General features: G+C 40.8%; 3 protein-coding genes across 4 annotated transcripts in view; 1 reads left to right on the forward strand and 2 right to left on the reverse strand.

Moving 5' to 3' along the window:
- otofa (otoferlin a) overlaps window positions 1–18,721 on the forward strand; it is a 934,066-nt gene that overhangs the window by 847,377 nt on the left and 67,968 nt on the right. The gene's annotated exons all lie outside the window — the stretch shown is intronic.
- On the reverse strand, window positions 2,555–14,698 carry tmem245 (transmembrane protein 245). 2 transcript variants are annotated; one of them, XM_010795206.1, is made up of 18 exons: window positions 13,842–14,698; window positions 12,674–12,791; window positions 11,978–12,073; window positions 11,253–11,360; window positions 10,422–10,625; window positions 10,162–10,331; window positions 9,035–9,058; window positions 7,569–7,673; window positions 7,400–7,482; window positions 7,227–7,317; window positions 7,034–7,132; window positions 6,814–6,945; window positions 6,460–6,582; window positions 5,558–5,703; window positions 5,370–5,470; window positions 5,092–5,266; window positions 4,047–4,241; window positions 2,555–3,971 (listed from the first exon to the last, which is right to left on the reverse strand). In XM_010795206.1, exons 1-18 carry the CDS (start codon window positions 14,439–14,441, stop codon window positions 3,923–3,925), a joined length of 2,619 nt encoding a protein of 872 aa, XP_010793508.1. In that variant the 5' UTR covers window positions 14,442–14,698; the 3' UTR covers window positions 2,555–3,922. The 2 variants fall into 2 exon arrangements, with proteins under 2 accessions (XP_010793508.1, XP_010793510.1); XM_010795208.1 differs by lacking the exon at window positions 9,035–9,058.
- frrs1l (ferric-chelate reductase 1-like) overlaps window positions 14,807–18,721 on the reverse strand; it is a 4,924-nt gene continuing 1,009 nt past the window's right edge. The window contains exons 2-5 of the mRNA XM_010795205.1: window positions 17,773–17,857; window positions 17,328–17,466; window positions 16,288–16,534; window positions 14,807–16,199 (exon numbers count right to left, since the gene is read on the reverse strand). Coding sequence (XP_010793507.1) covers window positions 16,027–16,199; window positions 16,288–16,534; window positions 17,328–17,466; window positions 17,773–17,857 — 644 coding nt within the window. The 3' untranslated portion in view covers window positions 14,807–16,026. The remainder of the gene's footprint in view (window positions 16,200–16,287; window positions 16,535–17,327; window positions 17,467–17,772; window positions 17,858–18,721) is intronic.

The following is an 18,721-nucleotide window of genomic DNA, read 5'->3' on the forward strand; positions in this document are numbered from 1 at the left end:
CGGCAGACACCCTATCCGTTTTTAAGAGTGCGCTTAAGACCTTCCTTTTTGATAAAGCTTATAGTTAGGGCTGATTAGATTCAGCCCCTAGTTTTGCTGATATAGGCTTAGTTTGTCGGGGGACATCTTACTTCTTCCTTCTCTCTGTCTATACCTGTGTACTCTCATGTTCCGATTAACCCAGCTTCCCCAAATTTCTTTCTTTTTGGTGTCTATATACGCCGGGATCCGGAGTCATTGATGATCCTGCGGTCCTGTGTCATGGATCGCGAGTCCTGGATCGCGAGTCGTGGCTGTGGTCCTGGATCATAAGTCCTGGATGGATATCCTCGTGGATTCATCTTCCTATTATACACACATGCATTTCCAAACATTTGGACTACCTATGTTGCAAATGTATTATCTTTTCAATTTACACACGGCATCTATTGCACGTCTGTCCGTCCTGGGAGAGGGATCCCTCCTCTGTTGCTCTCCCTGAGGTTTCTCCCATGTTCCCCTTTAAACTGTGAGTTTTCTCTGGAAGTTTTTCCTTGTACGATGTGAGGGTCTAAGGACAGAGGGTGTCGTATTGTCATACTGATATTCTGTACAAACTGTGAAGTCCACTGAGACAAATGTAACATTTGTGATATTGGGCTACATAAATAAACATTGAAAATATACTTAAAGTACCAAAAGTAAAAGTACTCATTCTGCAGATTGTTCAATTTCAGAATAATAAATTATGTTTTGATTATAATTATTGATGCATTAAAGTGTTATAAAAGCTGGTAAAGGTGCAGCTTGTTTTATTTACTTTGTATACTGCAGGGTAGTTTGTGAATTTACTCCAGGTGGAACTAAAGTCTTATTTAAGAGTTGATTATATTTCACATCATTAGTCCAAATCTATAAAGTAACTAAAGGTATTAAATAAATGTAGTGGAGTCAAAGTACACTATTTACCTCTGAATTGTAGCAAAGTAGCAAAAGCAGAGAATGTTGTACGTGAAGTTAATGCAGGAGTCTATACACATGTAGAATAAGATGAACTGTATAACCGTAAATGTATTGTTTTTCAAATTGTATTCAATATATCATCGTCAGTATAGAGTGTGGCAATAATCAAACAAATTACAAATGAAATCTTCATGAAGAACCTCTGGAAAAACATCTACAACTCACTTTCTACCCTCATTTTCTCTCTTTCCCTCAAGTTTCTAGCACCTCATAAAATGACCTACATTTTTTGATGCTCTAAATTCAACACAGTCACTGTTCAAACATGGCTATTGCTAAATGTTATTTAAACAAGAATGACATCTTTTAAGTCCTGTGGCAAAATGTATAAGATATTGTTATGTAATATGTACATGTCATGCGTGTGTTTGTTTGGTAGGCTACTGGAGACTTCAGTTGAAAGATGCCAGCTCTACTGACAGCTGTTCTGCTTCTTTCCGAGGATTTTATATATATTCTGTCCATCTGTACCGAGCCGCGCTGACACAATGACAATCTGTAAAGACTTCACAGAGCAGACGCCTGGCTCAATTAATAAACAACACAGAATTGTTGATTTATCCGGGGAAACCTAGATTTAGTTATTGATGAAATACTATGACTTTTTACCATTCACCATACACTTTTTGTATTCTTTAATATGGCTTTTCTTCTTTAAGGCATACAGACATGACATTGTATACCATACATCTGTGATATTATATACCATTCTATATTTTTTTGCATACTAAACAATGACAATCATGACATTTTATGGGTAAACTATACTATATACTTTGTTTGGCATATAGTGTGATTCTTTTTAACAAACTATACCATGATATTTTTGTGACATCATTATGAATTACTACATTCTGACTTTTAACTTAGCTTTTTTAACACATACGATACTATTGTATTTTTGTATTTTCATGACTTAAGGCAATTTAATCCATTATTTATTTTTTAAACATTGTATATTGTAATTTTTTTGAATGGCATATTAAATTAAGAATATGTATCACTAACTATTTAGATGGCTATACTTGGAATTATTTGGGATTTTTTTATGTGAAAACTTTTTTGATATTTTATTTATTTTACTCACACCCTTTTCATACCATGTGGCATTCATAAGCATTGAAACCACCGTCAAGTTGATTCCTATTTGTTGTAATGGAATCAACGTATTTTTAAACAGCTGCTTGTGGTGTTCAGTTTGACACGGACATGATCACTGTAAGAGATTTCAACTGTAAATGTAACTTCAATTTACTTTACTAAACAAGATATTAACTAGTGAAAATAAGCTCAACCACAACATTTAAGTTCATATTCCATAACAAATCCATTCGTTGACTACGTTTTTAAATGCAGTTCAATTACTTAAATTAGTTGAATTTGTACTTTTACCAGCTTAATACTAAAACAGAACATCCCCTTAAAATCACAATTTTAACATTTTGAACATTGTAATAATTCTTAAATTATTTGAAATTAACTACAATAATATTAATTGCAGTCCTAATTATTGAAAAAAGCAATCCAGTAATAAGACATCAAACAAAGCTACTGCAGTTGAAATGTTAATGTTTATTGTGTCAGTGCACATCCGGGTATTAAAAAACAGTAAAAGCAACAGTGCCAAATGAAGACTATAGTAGTAGTTAAACAGTGACATGTAAAGTAATGCTTGTTCCAACCCAGTCACAGTCCTCTGAAAGCTAACACAGTAGCCATGTATGATCAATGTTTCGCATTAAATACACAATTCATATGTACAGCTCAATATTAAAGCTTCAAATGATGTTAACTACTTCATACACTGTTTAGAAAAGTGCTCTGACTGAAGTTCATGTATGGAGTAGAAAATATACAGACATTTCTAAATAAAGTATTTGAGGTCAAAGCTATGATAAAAAACATGTTACAGGGAGGACAGAACTCTAAAGTGCTCACAGAAATACTCAGTCAAGCTTGTTAATATTAAGTCATTCTGAGTGTAAACGTGATTCAATACCAACAGATCAGCTAAGTGTGTCAAAAATGAAAACCGTGGTTGCATTTATTTGTGTATGTGCACTCACAGTGTGTAAAAAGAAAACCAAATGTGAAATAAATTAAACATGTAACAAGAAATCCATCAGTTATTCTGTGCTCTTTGATTCAGACCAGACTCCCTGAAAGCAGGAAGTCTAATCTGATTCACTGGAGGAGTTACCATTGATTATAGGCAGATATTTGCTGTAAATCAAGTGCACAGATAGTAAAAAAGTGAACCAGTTTAAATGAAGCCTGGTGTTGCAAAACTCACAGCTTTTATCACTGAAACGTGAATGACACATTAAGTTAAACGTCTCTTTCTCTTGAACCAGGCGTGAGGACTTCTATGACAAGCCGTCACTACAAACTCTTAGTGAGCCTCTGTTAGGGGCGAGGTAGGGAGTACAAATACTGCACAACCACATACTGTAGCTTAAAACCCAGTCGGGGTGTGCAGGGTGTTTATCAGGGGCTTTGTAGATAAAATATATCATCGTACTATCACCACAAACCGCACGGTAATATTTATTTTCTAAACATTAGAAATCAATTTAGGCACTGGAGATCTGAGAGATGGTGTGATTAGTACCAACATCTCTGTCATTCATTTTCGCAAATGCCCAATCTGATGTCATTGGTCCAATTTAGGGATCAGGGTTAGGATGATCTGTAATTCAAGGGTCTGGATTGAGCTGCTGGTGCCATATTGCTCAGAGAAACAGCTCTGGTCAGGAGACGGCATCATGGCAGACTAGCCGCAACGGCGCCGTCCTTCTCTGCGCGGCCTCCTGTAGAGCCGGGCGGCGTTTGGAGGATATTCAGGGAGGGGAGTGCTTCCCCCTGAGGAAATCAGCCAATAGGAAGCCAGAAGACGTTCCACAGGGCGTCACCCTCGAGCTCACTCACCCTTCTTCTTCAGGATCGTTGGAGTGGAGTCATTCATGGTCCTGAGAGTGACAAAGAATTAATGGTATGGTTGCATTTTTTATGGAGTGGATCGTCTTTTTTGATTTGATCTCTACCTGAGGGGGTGGTGCGGCCAGCTGGACGTCACCGGTGTGGGCGCTGCAGAGCTGGGGCTCATCAGCATGGCGCTGTAGATGTTGGCTGCAACGACCAGAATGCAGAGCAGGATGGGCCCGATGATGGCGCCCTCCAGACCCAGATAGTACGCTCCGCCTGCCACCGCCAGACCCGTCAGGTAGGGGTGTCCCCCTCTGACACACAGAGACAAGAAAACAGATCAACACAAAGAAATTGACGAGAAAATATAATAGTGGACTCGGTAGCCGAGTAGCCTTCCAGCCTTCATACCCTTACTCTTTCCCCTTCGTCACTACTAACAATGTCGATAATTGCGTTATGGGAGGCATCCATTTTGAATGTAGAGTTGTAAATATATAGAGGGGTTTAAACATTTACCCTGATTGCTGCTGCATTACCAAGCAATAAGTATCACTTTGATTAAGAAAACACTATTCAAGTTGTTTATTTATCCCGTGGCAAACTCAAGCCATAAATGCAAAGTATGCTTTCAAAATACTAAATAATGTGATGTACTTCTGTATTTTTCTGAGTGGAATCTACTGGACCAATATGGATCTGAAAGAAAATGTAAGTCAAATGTGTTTTTCTGTAGTCCTTCCCCCCCCCATTCCCCATATTAAATATGTGTTTCCCCTTACCTTAAGACACATCCCAACTAGTCTTTTTAGTGACATCAAATCAATAACTCAACCTTAGTGAGAGGAATAATAAAGGGCAGCACTACAGGAAACACAACTCAAAGAGGAAACAGATGAGATGCAGCATAATCTAGCTTGTTGTCAGGGGTTGTTTTTTTATTTTTTTTATCAGGTTTATCTCAACATCTGTTTCTTAAGCTGAGCAAGGCAAATGCACACACTTTCGATAGACTTCACGAACAGAATGGTTTCCTTTCAAAGCCATATTTGAACCATATATAAACCAGGCAGCTGTTATTTGAAATGCATTGGTCGAATGTGTCTGCTCTGAGGGGAAGCTCAGATAACGGAAGCTGGTAACCACATAGTCACGCGTACATACCCTGATATGTCAGAGTAGATGGCTGTGTCTACAAAGTATGTAGGGAGCAGATGGCAGATCAGCAGCAGCACGGCCTTCACGCCTTCGCCCTGCACCAACCACAGGTCACACACTGCGGGCACCGCGGCCCAGTAGGTGCCCAGGAACGGCACCGCACCCAGGATGGCAGCCAGAGCTACGTGCCAGCAGAGAGGGATTCAGAGAGTGAGAAAACACTGAGCAGCTTGGCAGGTGCTGCTATGGCGACGACACAATGTGCTGTGAACATGCTGACTCACCAGAAGGAATGAACACTATGTTAATGCCAAAGATGGTGTGAGTGAGCCAGGTGTAGAGGCCGTAGAAGCCGGCCATTTTCAGAGAGGCGTCAAATACTCCTCTGAAGAAAAAACACAAGCACACACATGGTCAAAATAATTATTTAGATACGTGTTAAGGTAGTTAAATTGTTTTTGTGTGTGGTTACCTGATGGCCTCTTCTACTGACTGGCCTATGATATTTGAGGAGGGTCCAGGCTGGGAGAGGGGGGTCAGGCTGATCACCCATTTGACCGGTTTGTAGTATTCACCGCTGGAGCTCAGCAGGTAGAAGAGAGTGGTTAGGAAGATCACCTGCGTAGAAACAAGACACAGCACTAATATGATGATATCTAGTTAAACTAATTCACATATTTCAACCTGTACTTCAGTTCGATCAAACATATTAAGGAACAGAGTACTCTTATATATATTTGGGGTGTTTACTTTACCACAAGAGCATTTATCACATTACATTGCATTTAGCTGACGCTTTTATCCAAAGCGACTTACAGTAAGTACATTCGACCAGGAAGATACAACCTTGAAGAAAACCGAATCATATAAGTACATCAGGTTTCATAGAGCCAAACATTTCAAGTGCTACTCAACTGGCTTTAGATAAGCCAGCCCTTTATTAGTATATAAGTGCTTTGTTAGTAATTCAATCGCTCGAAGTGGAGTCTAAAGAGATGAGTTTTCAGTCTGCGCCGACATTTACAGATTGATCAAGCTTTAAGATCTGTTAAAATCTCCCATTGAGGCCAGTCTGAGAGTCAAAAGAGGTAGCAAATGTAAACTTTAAAACAATGGAATTACAATTTCTTTGTGTTTCTAAATATTCAGATTTAAACTTGTGTTTAAATTTCAGTTAGAGTGACATGTTTTATCAGGGCTAGGTTAGGCAACGTGCATCCAAATGTGAAATGAACATATATGTTGTTCAAGAGAGGGAAACAGACAGTATATCTGCAGATACTCAAATATGGGACATGAAAAAGTCGTACCGAGCCGACCCATTTTATACATACAAACACATGTAATTGGTTATTTTTGTAAAGGGGTTCATACCAGGCTCAGGACAAAGTTGAGCAGAGCCGTGCCGCTGTGGAACAGGACGGAGAGGAGAGTGGTCGTCGTGGAGATGAGGAGGCCCACATTTCTGCTCATTACCACCCACAGAGACTCCAGGATCTAAAAAAACAACAGAAAACCTGTCACCCTCAAAAACTGTACACCTCTTTGAGACACAGTTATAAATATTTCAATGATTTCCGTCAGCGCCTGAGACAAAGGACAAACAAATGATGATGTAGAACCCCCTACGCTCTACTCAAACTATTTTTGTGAATGATGACCAACTCATCCATGACAGGAAATACATGCTAAATATCTGCCTCACACAGAAGATATGGTCATACTTACAGACAGCAGAGTCTCAATGTTTTCCTGCAGAAAGGAGGCGATGTCTTTCCAGTCCAGGATGTCGACCAGCCAGCTGTTCCCTCTCTGAGCCGTCAGCTTCTGACCGCGGGGGCGTCCAGTGTTGGTCGTGTTCTGAAAAATTAAGGGAATGTTTTACACATTATATTTTTAGGCGACAAATTTGTCCTCAACATTAAAAAGTGAAATGGACTGGACTGACCTTCACGAACCACGAGTGGTACAGTCTGTCCCAGAGCTCCAAAACCTGTTTCTCGATCACGGCTGTGTTGTTCCCCTTCTCCCCTAACATCTTATGCAGCTGTACAAAAGAAGAAAGATTTAAAGCAGATCAAGGTACTGAAGTATTAGAAATGTGCTTCCCTATTTTGACCGTTGTCCGTAATCATTCTTACCTTTTGTGTTATCCATTCTCTACCATGCTGATAAACATTGGTAGCAGCTGAATTTAGAGCCTTCTGCACCACACGAGCCTCTGGGAGCCAACTAGAGGAGGACAATGTGAGAAGAGGAAGAAAATATAGACTCCATACCATTAATTAATTAAACGGGGAGTAGACTGTCATACTTGGCCCATTCTGGATGGTTAGAAACGGTCTCATTGATTAGTTTACTGGTAACGTCGATCATGTGGACACTTTCATGGTGAACCTAAAAGATAAAAAAGGTACTTTGATATTCAAGTATCAGTGCATCTGAAATGCGTTAATGTTATTCTGAAGTAATAAAAATGCTACCATAGCGGTGAGCAGCAGAGCCATGAGCAGGGTCCCCATCACCAGGAGGAAGATGATGAAGATGCTGATGATTTTATCCAGAGATCGCTCCAACCAAACGATCATCTACGCACATAGAGAGGACACAGAGAGGTAGAAGAAAAGGGGGAAACAGGGAGGAAGTCAGTGTGATTCTGAAGAGGTTCAAAAACAAACAGTGATCAGACACATGGAGAAACCTGTCCTTTCCATGTGAAGAAGAAGCCATTTTGGATTTAAAAGCTGCCCCCTTGGGCCCTGGGAAAAGCAAAGTATACAGCCGAGAGAGCCTGAATATCTGCCCACGTATGCATGCACACATCCTTACACTTTAATATGGAAACATGCATGTTCGTTTGAATGCATGGCCTTTGTCAGTATATTTGTATTTAATACAAAAAAACAATTACAAGCCCATCAACCAGTCCTTCAAAGTTCATTCTGTTGATATCTTTTCACTCAGGTTTCTCTATGGTCCAATACTGCATCAGCATCCAGATTGCAAGAGTTTAATCTCCACTTGTATTATGTGTTAATGACACACAATCACGTGTTGAGGGTCAAGTTACTGGAGTCAATGGCAAGTTGCTGTTGGTTAATAAATTGACAGTAAAATGATATGGCAAAAAAGGCTCGGTTGCATTTTGCCTAAACAATGGGACATAGTACTTAAGTCCAGAATAAACTGTTAAATATTACTAGTGAATGTTTAACTACAGTCCTCCTAATCCTTACTTCACAGAAGGTGCTTGGCAGGCTGACAGGTGTGGATTAAATCCAGTAAAAAAGATTGGTAAACAAAGAAATGGAAACTGCCAATCAAACAAGTAAGGACAGTCTGTTTAGAACCAATTAGCTCAAAATGACACTTAAGGCATTTACAAGACCACTAATAGAACATCTTAGTATATATAGTGCGTCATATTGACAAACTGTTAAGTATTTCCATTGTTTTGTTCCCACTCCCGCCAAAAAAGGCTCCTGAACCACAAAGGTTTCATGGGAAGTGTTTCTCCTACATCTCAATAAACTTGGTTAACGTCAGGCTTATTGACAATATATTCAGAAACGCTGCTCTCTCCTCCCACTGTGCTCTGTCTACATCACCACATCAGCCATCTCTCCATGCAGCTCATACTCTCTCAGGCAGAGCTGCCAGTGAGGTCACAGCAGGGAAGGTACGGGCGAGGCCGACGGACAGAAGAGTCCCACCTCCTCGACCGTAGCTTCCTTTAATAAGCAGGAAAGCGGCGAGAGGACAGACATGTAGACGAGATGAGGGGGAGGGTGGGGACAGTGAAGGGTAAAAGCGCCAGTCCAAGCGTGTGTCCACACCTTCACACACACTCACACGTTCAGTATGTACAGGTTATTTCCTTATATGGCTTCACACACTGCTTTGTGTCAGTCTCTCTTTCTTTCAGCACTCTGCTCCTCCAAATCATTACCTGCTTGTTAAGCCAATGCCAGAGCTTGGGGAGAGAAAGAGACATTGGGAAGATTATTATTGGAAAGACCTGTGCACGGTTATCACAATGTTCCTGAACAACAAGAACACAAGCTCTTTGGGAGCAGGCAGTGAGGGGTCAGAAGTGGAGCGTGGCAGGCAGCATTTCATTACTTTGTGCGGAGCGGATATACAGTGAAGATGCTCATCATTGTGATTATAAACACACAACAACTATTTCCCGATAAAAAGCATCAAGAGAAAGAAATGTGTCAGAGCAAAGGCGTCACACTATGAAGTGGTTAAGATGAATTATGTAATTCATACAATTGCCTACCTTCAAAACGAAGCAGACACAAAGAAACATGATCATTTACTTCATGTTTGAGTTGACCTGACAAAGTCCAAAAGCCATTTTCACCTTCTCTATCTGCTCCAACACCTGGGTCTTAGTCGTAAAATGCGCCACTATGTTCACCATCTAGTTAGCTCATTTGGTTTGTTTACCATTTGGTGCTGAGCAGGTTGTTTAAAGTCAGTTTAACAAATGCTTTTGGTGAAAACTGCAGCATGCTACTTTTTTTAATAAGGGCTATGTGAGCGGTAAGAGTAAAGTTGCTATAAAAGATGTTATAAAGCTCCATAGAACTAGAATCATGTATGTATAACACGGTGAAATTAAATAAACAAAACCCAGTTGGTTCTACTCCTAAAAAGCTTTGAAACTTTGTTCATTTTGTGGATCAGTTGAAAGAAAGGAAATCATATTTGCAGGATGTACTGAAAAGATGATAGAAGAAAGGATTTCACAGACGGAAACCCATCTGAAACGTAATCCTTAGTTTGAACCTCGGGCGATGTGGGGGGTTCAGTTTAAGCGAACATTTGAATAACCCTTCACACAGAATTTCCAGATACATGTCCTTCAGAATACTGCTCACAGTGTATTTGTTCTCCTACATTGAAATACCCAGTAGGCCCCCGGCCATACCGTGTGAATACTAAAAAGGCGTACCGGTGTAACAGAAAGTGTGTGTGTGCCTGTATGAGGGTGTGTGAAATCACAGACAGAGGACTTAAGGACAGCTCCTGTATCAGCAGCACCTGGAGGTCGGTCAGAGACGTTACCTTAGTGTCGACACGCAGCAGGAACTGAGCCAAGCCTTTGATTGGTCCAGGCAGCAGGGCCTCCTCGCGCTCGCGTCCATGCCTCTCCAGCACCGCCCACCATGAGAGGAGGGTCCGCGCTGCAAAGCCCTTCAGCCCAAAGTGGACCACCAGCTTCTTCAGCACCCACACTAAAGTATCAATGCCTCATTAGTCAGAGAGTACAGTAGGTCGGACGAGATGCATGTGAGAGGGAGTGTGTGAATACATGTGTGTGTTACCAGCCACAGGGATAGGCAGCAGTTGTAGGATCCAGAGGTTGAGCCAGACCTGAACCAGCACAATGGCCCAGACCAGCAGAATGAAGTAGATATCACTGGCTCTGTGGGCGCTCTTCTCTTTCTGGAAGAGGCCGCCTGGTAGAGAGCGAGAGCCCCGAGGAAACCCAGGCGTGGAGGGAAGAGGGCCAGCAGACGGTAAACCATCTTGGTGGAGAAGAGGGCGAGGGCACAGAGGAAGAAGAGAAAAGGAAGAAGAGAAGAGAAAGAAAGATCAGAGCAATGACGATGGACTATGGTTTGTTTTACAAAGTAAAATACCACCATGGTTAAATGGTAAAGCCAAAGCAGAAGTGTCTTGTTCCTTAAAGGTTGCTGGGTCAGAGAAAATGTTGACTGTATGTAGTAACAATGCAGCTTCTATATTAAAACACAAAGTAGTTTGGAGATTAATATCCATTAACCATCTGAATCCCAAGCTCTTTCAAGATTTTTGTTTAATTCTGTTTTGGTTTGGCTTGTTTTTCCCTGCAATGTATATATGTTTGTATAATTCCTCCACCTCTATTGAACAATCACAATCATGGCTTGATCATTTGATTTGATGATATTTAGGTGGGAATGTTGGTCACACATGATTCACTCAAATGTAGTAATCCAATGAAATGTGTAAATGGTATCCTTTTGGCAATTTGTAAAAAAAATGCCTTTCAAACCCACCAACAGGTTACAGGGTTCAACACTTTTCAAACAGAATGCTTTATTGTCTGTTTACTTGATTAAGTATGGTGGTTGTTGACCTTCTCTAACAAACTTCAAAGTGAGCTCTCTTACCTGTAGTAGAGTTTTCACCCGGCTCAGTTTTCATCTTAAGGTTGCTACAGGAGATTGCCATGTAAATAGTGTTAGCAGCAAACGACAACACCTGCCCCGACAGCTCTCCTGGCGAGATTGAAGAGAGACAAAAAAATACCAGTCACAAATAACAGCACAGCAAAAAGCAACACATTTCTTTGTGAGTTTGTGTGGTATTTTCACTGGCCCAAACTGTCCACCTCATGTTTTAGGTAAAGCTAAGACACTGTATAACTAAATGTAAGTGGTAGCTCGAGGACTAGATTGGTCACATTATATTAAAAAGGTCTTTTTATTTGTTCTGCTGCTCAAAGGATGATAGTTTGTGAATAGGATTCTTTCATATGGTCGTTCAACATATTGTGTTTCAAGATGATTTCATGCACCTTGATTATAAGGCAATAAATGGACATTTAGAGAACTTGTTGGCTTTCTTGCAGACAGTAAGATGAGAATATTGATACCACTCATATAATGTAATGCTGTATTCAGAAGGAAGTTAATAAGTTACATGAAAATAAGTTACATGAAAATTGTAAACAGGGCTGCACCAGCACATCTGAAGTTCACAAATTAACATATTATATATATATATTTGACATGTACCAGCACTCTATTCAGTTATTTATGAATGCCCAGTTGACCGGGAGCAGAGGCTTCTTACTGTGGTAAATGTGGAAGTGTGTGTGTTCATAAATCCTCACCTCTGCCAGGGACAGGTGGTTTCTCTTGGGATCCCACGATGATGAGGGCAACCACAACCACAAATATGGGCACCCTCCAGGAGCCGGTCAGAGACACTGAAAACAGATGCAGAAACCAGGGCAGTAATAACTAAATAAATATATCTTAATATTTTGGAGATACATTTTGCTCTTTACCTTCATGACATTTTGTTACATTATTTGTTATTTCTTGACAAAAATGTTTACATATGGTGCACTACTGTATAAGCTGAACGATATGTCTTGCTATAATTACAGCACTAATATTATTTATTGCGTAACCTTTGCATAAGGATAGGTGCCAAACAGAGATCAGATATGTCTACAGGCTTGGGATAGCCATATATGCTCTCTGTCACTTTTAACATTTCACACCCGGAGGTCAACAAGTGTTTTATGGCAAGCCTTAAGTGTGCTAAAAATACTGGGGACTTCATCTTACTATGAAACTCTGCATGTGATCTTTCTAAGGGGAAATAGAAAACTACTTCACTCCATTGACTCTGTAAGAAAAAAGGTTTGCTTCATTTTCTGAAGCCTGTTTCAAGCAACCTGCCTAGTATGTCGAATGTGAAGAAATGTTCCTAGGGGCAAAGAAGGAATCTGAATAGAGTGTGCAATGAAACCAACATGTCTGAGCAGACTCTGCAGGCTTCCCCTCCTCCTCACACTCACCGGTGTAAAAGAGCAGGACGGCCCAGACAGGGAGAGCCACGGCCCGGAGGTAGTGCTCGGTGTTGGGACTCCACTTCAAACAAACAGCCAAAAAGTAGCCAAACACCACGGGGCACACCTGAGAGGGAGCAAAGAGGCAGAGTGGCACATAATGAAAATCTAAAGATGGTAATGGTTGCAATCAGATCAAGGTACATGTTGTAACCTCTGCTCATCTGATGCTTCTTCCAAATACAGTACAATTTGTTCAGTGTCCATGGAGGTGATCATCTTACCAACAGACAATCTGCTGCTGTTTGGTAGGAAAAGCATGAAATATGATCCTTCAGTCTGTAATCAGATGGTCTCAAAGGTCTTACCCAGTTCAACTCCACACAAAGACATCTTTCGATGTAATTTAATACAATGTCCTCAATTCTGTTTTCGGACAAGGGCCCTGTGAGAGTCTACATCTGCATTTAGAGAAAGGACAGGCTGTCTGAGGAGGAACATTTAATCTGATTTGTATTTAGTCAAAGCGTAGCTGGGCTCAGACCCTGAGGCTGTTTTGGAATAATAAGGTATTAATCGATCAGACACTGAAACAGCAGGAAATCTTATTAGCTAAAATACAAGTTTAGGCATATTTTCCAAGAAAAATTGATTAACGGTATAACCCATTATGAGACACGTTCAAGGAAATATATTTAATCTATTTGATGCAATTTGCTATTCTGCAATCTCAGTTTTATTGTTTATTAACTACTGATCATACTGCATAATTTGTTTATCAATTGAACTCTTATACATTCATTATTCTGAGCTCATTTTAATCAAACTGGGAAAATAAGAAAAAAACATTATCAAAAACTCCTCCTTAACTAAATAATAACACATTTAAAGAAGAAGAATTAAGTTCAAACTTGTTGCTGATAAGACTACATTTGGTGAACTGCATCAATTTCAGAATGCTTTGTTTTGAATACATGTTTTAAAAAGAAGTATAGGCAAATCAAACGGAAAACGTATTATAATGTATAGTGGTGTAGATTGTAACCCTGTGTCCCAGCTACTCTCTGAGCTGTTTAGGGGGTCCAGCTGACAGAGCTCCACACTGACACATTGGGTCACAGAGGGTGTATTGTCATCATTACAGGGTGTGGGGGGGTACCACTGTCCATTCACTCACCCACACCGTGTGGAAACAGTCCAACGCGGCCCCGATGACCGAGCAGACGTGCCCGATGATCACCTGCATGCCGATGACGCTCCAGAACAGGTACAGGAAGTACACCAGCGGCGCCCCGGCCCCGATCACCAGCAGCACCGTGAGCCTCTGCAGCACCAGCCGGCCCATCGCCTCCACCAAGTAGTTCACACACCACACCGGGATCAGCAGGGTCCCCATCACGATGGGCGTCCCGGTCTCCTGCAGGCCGCTGAGCCAGGAGCGGCCGAGCCGAGCCAAGGAGTGCTTGAAGGGGTGGAGGAAGGTCCCGCAGAGCACAGCCCACAGCAGCGGCCGGAGGAAGGCCTCCAGGATGAAGTACACCAGGACAGTAGCTCCGCAGCATATCGCCACAAAGATCATCGCCCCCGTGTTATAGAAGGCCTGTTTAATGTTTTTATCAAACTTCAGGGAGGACGGCTGGGTTAGTAGCTGGCTCACCATCCCGACGGCCGGCTGCACACTCTCGGAGAAGAAGACAGAGTGAGGCCGCCCGGAGAGAGGGCTGCCCGGGGGACAGGGGGCGGCGGGGCCCGGCACCGAGTCCTCCTCGTCTGCCATGTTCCCCGACTCTGCCTCGTCCGTAGTCTACGCGAGGGATCAAGGCCGACGCGTGAGGGAGGAAAATATGTGACGTAGCGCTAACGAAAGGCCCAAGGCACCATGGGAAATGTAGTGAAAAGACAGAAACAAACGCTTCCGGTTTTTTGTTTTTGTTTGGATTATGTTCTTTATCTTTTAAAGTGTTTTGCTGCATAATGTTATAAATCTACTAATTTACAACCATAATACTGTTGTTCAAATCTTCATTTCCGGCTGGTGTTGCCCCACATTGCTAGTATTTAAAGAATTACACATTTGAAAAAAGCAATGCACATCACAACAATTTGACTGAAGTTAGCACATAACTGAGTCTTACACGTAGCTTTTATGAACAAGAAGTATTTTAATTTGGCCTGCTTGAAAAAGACAACAGTTGGCTTATTGATACAGTCACTATAGGTCATAACAACACACATTTTAATTGACAGGTTTTCTTTTTCAGGTAAATGTTGCAAACACATTGTGTGCATTGAAGCACAGATTTATATATACAGTCTATGATTGAAGCCAAGGAAGCAGGGCCCTTGAAACAATGTTGGTGGTTGAATGCAATAAAAACGTTAATTGTATTTAATTGTTAATATATGGCATCTTTTTTTTTTCTTTAAACTACACCAAATAAAGGTTTGCTTTACCCTGGAAGACTATTTTCACACTTACAAACACAGTAAACATGTTGAAGAAGCCCCCTTGTTTTAAAAATACAGATGACAAGACGTTGGTCCTCAATGTCCCATTTTATAATTTTTTTGTAATTTCTATTAAAAATAATTTTCTATTCCCTTATATTGTCATGCACAGCACAATCTGTGTTGTCTTGGGTATATTGTATTATTGCACTCATGTAGCAGTCAGAGTGCCACAGTAATAATAAAGAAACCCAATAGCCACTGTGAAATAAAAGAGAAAACAATCTTAAAGTACATTTTAGGAAAAGATTAGTGCCAAAAATAATGCTTTTGCAAAGTCAAATCTTGAAAACTATATTTTGTGATAGTAGGATCAGCAAATAAACCACCTTTTTTAGTTTCTCCAAAGCCTGGAGTCTATTTAAACATACAATGGTAAAGAGACATGAAGATAATGTGCAAACGGCTGTGAGCTACTGTCCTTTTTTAGCCCACACAGGCACTGTCTCCTCATCACCATTGAATCGCTGTTTTTTTTAATCATTTTCAGATTTCCAAGGGCATGCTGTATTTTGAAGACTTGCGAGATGTATCTGTTGTCATGTATAGTCCTCTTTTGTAAATACTTAAAATCTATGATAAATACTGAAAATAGTTGACCTATTTTTATTATAACAATAATCTCAGAAAAAAAGTGTACTGACACCAGTACATGACACCTCTACAATATAATAATTTGGCAAAATTCTGTTTATGAGTTCAGAGTAATGTTTATAGACTTTTTTATGTTTAACATTTCTAATACAGTGTCTCTTTGTGCAAAGTTCACACTTGATAGTGGCATCAGACCTTTTTGTATTGCTGCTTCATCTTCTCTTCCATCTTTCTTCCACTATGTGCTCTGCTGTGCGTCATTATGGCGTTCCCATTAGTAGGTAGAAGGTGAGGGCTACAATAAGCAGTAAGCAGAGAGGAGAGTTGAAGGTCTGGTAGGCTGTGGAAGGCATGAAAAGGTCCTCGTACTTATAGATGCTGACCATGCGGTCGCTGACAGGCGGATTGTCGATGTCATGCCTCGTGATGGAACCTGTTGAAAAGGTAAGACGATGTAAGATGTCATGAAAAACAAAAATAGCACAAAGACAGTTGACTTGATGCTAAGCTTAATCCATTACCTTGTATAGCGGGTCCCCATGCAAACAGGTAATACCATGACAAGTGTAAGTCCACAAGTGTTTCCTCTCTGGGAACATATAACGGCCGTTTGAAACGGCAGGTCACCCGGTTGTTATCAAAAATGCCCTCTTCATCTCTAGCAGGGTTCCTCTTTATCTCCTTGGCCCACTGGCCGACATTGTAGAAGTGATGAATCCGTACACGTCCGTTATCGTCATGGACACAGCCCATGACATCGTCTCCTCCCTGAGGAAACAGGAAATAATTAGTTGCTTTCTTATTCCAAATAGCTACATATAATTTGTTTTTAATAAAGTTAGATTCAAATACAAGGTATAAATAAAAATAACTAGGACTGATACTATTATTGTTCATGCAAGGACATTCAGCCCCTAGTGTTTTCCTTCAAAGAACTGTCACAAGATTAGACTGGAGTCACAGACTGGAGGCAAAGCTATACTCTGATTCTCAATGCACATGAGTTGGTTTTCCAAAAATGAAAGTCATCTAATAGGCAAAATAGGAAAAAGTCAATATTTAAAATAAAAATGTCTAGCTGAGACTGCAGGTTAGCTGTCAAACTCATCTTCAACTTGTGGATATGTTAAAGTTCAATCTTGGGAGATAACTTTAGTTAGTCCTTTGAATTACTTAATTCAAAACTTTAGGCCATTTAGATTTAGAAATGACCCAAGCTGCATGGCTTTGGACTGTGGGAGGAAGTCAGAGGACTCTTAAAAATCAGACCACATGAGATGAGAACAACATGCAAACTCCTCACAGAAGACCCTTCTGGCCCCTAGCTATTAGACAATAACTAATAAGATATATAGTGCCTAGCCTTGATTATGGGGTGTAAAACATATGTTCACTATTACAATGTAAACAACTGTTTTAACTTCCGTGTTTTTAAACTAGTAACTTGGTCTCAGCAAAAGATTAGACTAAAATGTGATGTAATAACACAATGTGTGTTGTGCTATCTCTAAAACAGTATTACAGTCAGAGTTGTTGTTGTTGTTGTTGTGCAGCTGCTCACCATTTTCTTGTCCGAGGAGAAACCTACGGCCACCCAGCCATCTGTGTCTGCGCTCATCTCGTACTCCACGTCTGTCCCGATGCGGCGATAACTCAGAAAATAGTCGCACGTTTCTGCATCACAACCTGGCTTCCCATATCTGTACATAAACAAATAAAGACGTTCACTTTTAAGCCACTAATGACGAACAGATCTCAGTTGAGAACATGAGCTTCACATGATAACATTAAGACCAAATGTAAACCTTTAAAATGAGTTTTATTCAGGTTTAAGACAACACAGTGGAGAGGTATATGTTTCTCCAGTATATGTTAGGTATATGTTAGCTCCAGCTTTCTGAAGTCCGGCTGCAGCAGCATCTAGGATAGGGCAGCCCTGGGGAATAAGTCTGCACCAGAGATCTGCTCAGTAAGTTAGAGCTGAAAAGCATGCACCCTTCTCTTACCTTATGCAGCCTTTGGTTACTCCACAGTCAACGACTTTGATCCTGGCAAAGGGATCTACTGGTGGGGCGGTGGGGAATGGATAACCTGCGAAATGCAAAATCAGAACTGTTGGTTCGGCACAAAAACAATTAATTGTTTCTAAGACAGTCAAAGGGGCCAACTAGAGGCCACCTGCACTGTGTGTGTGTGTGTGTGTGTGTGTGTGTGTGTGTGTGTGTGTGTGTGTGTTTGCGTGTGTGTGTGTGTGTGGCTGGCTGGGCAAATGAAAACAGATTGCAGTGGTTATGGGAGCCGGCCTGCTTCCAGTTATTCAGCCTCCTTTCCTTCTCTCCTCCCCTCTCTTCCCTTCTCTCTCCTCCTCTCCTCCCCTCTCTTCCTTTCTCTCTCCTCCTCTTGTCCTCTAAACTAAAAACAGCTCTAAAAGCTATTATTCAATTCGAAAGCATATTTAAATGAATCAACAACATTATAAGATTTACTAAATATGAATTACTGATATCTGGGGAGTCGACAATATTACAAAGAAGTCAGACAGGGCCAAAGAACTGTGAGGATGAGAAACATCCAGGAGCAACACCCCACATGAAGTGAGTGTTACCTGTGTTTACTTTGTTTGTACAAGTACATCTACTGAAGGACCTTACTTAAGTACTATTTAGGGTGCTTGAGTTTTTCCATTGTGTGCTACCTTGTACTTCTACTCCACTACAGTTCAGAGGTACATGGTGTACTTCTACTCCACTACAGTTCAGAGGTACATGGTGTACTTCTACTTCACTACATGTATTTAATACATTTAGTTACTTTACAGATGTGGATGAATGATGTGAAATATAATCAAGTGTTAAATCAGACTTTAGTTCCACCTGGAGTAAATCCACAAGCTACCCTGCAGTATACAAAGTCATTCAAACTAGCTGCACCTTTACCAGCTTTGAGAACACTTTC

Source organism: Notothenia coriiceps, unplaced genomic scaffold (genome assembly GCF_000735185.1).
Source record: "Notothenia coriiceps isolate Sejong01 unplaced genomic scaffold, NC01 NC01_scaffold00037246, whole genome shotgun sequence".
Lineage (NCBI taxonomy): Eukaryota > Metazoa > Chordata > Actinopteri > Perciformes > Nototheniidae > Notothenia > Notothenia coriiceps.

What these genes read in the sequence shown, in the direction of transcription:
- tmem245 (XM_010795206.1), bottom strand. Translation starts at nt 14,441, where the DNA reads ATGGCAGACGAGGAGGACTCGGTGCCGGGCCCCGCCGCCCCCTGTCCC. An exon ending in CATAGTGTTCATTCCTTCTG is followed by an intron (nt 5,267 to 5,369) that starts GTGAGTCAGCAT and finishes GCTGGCACGTAG; the next exon opens with CTCTGGCTGCCATCCTGGGT. An exon ending in TGGCCGCACCACCCCCTCAG is followed by an intron (nt 3,972 to 4,046) that starts GTAGAGATCAAA and finishes TGTCACTCTCAG; the next exon opens with GACCATGAATGACTCCACTC.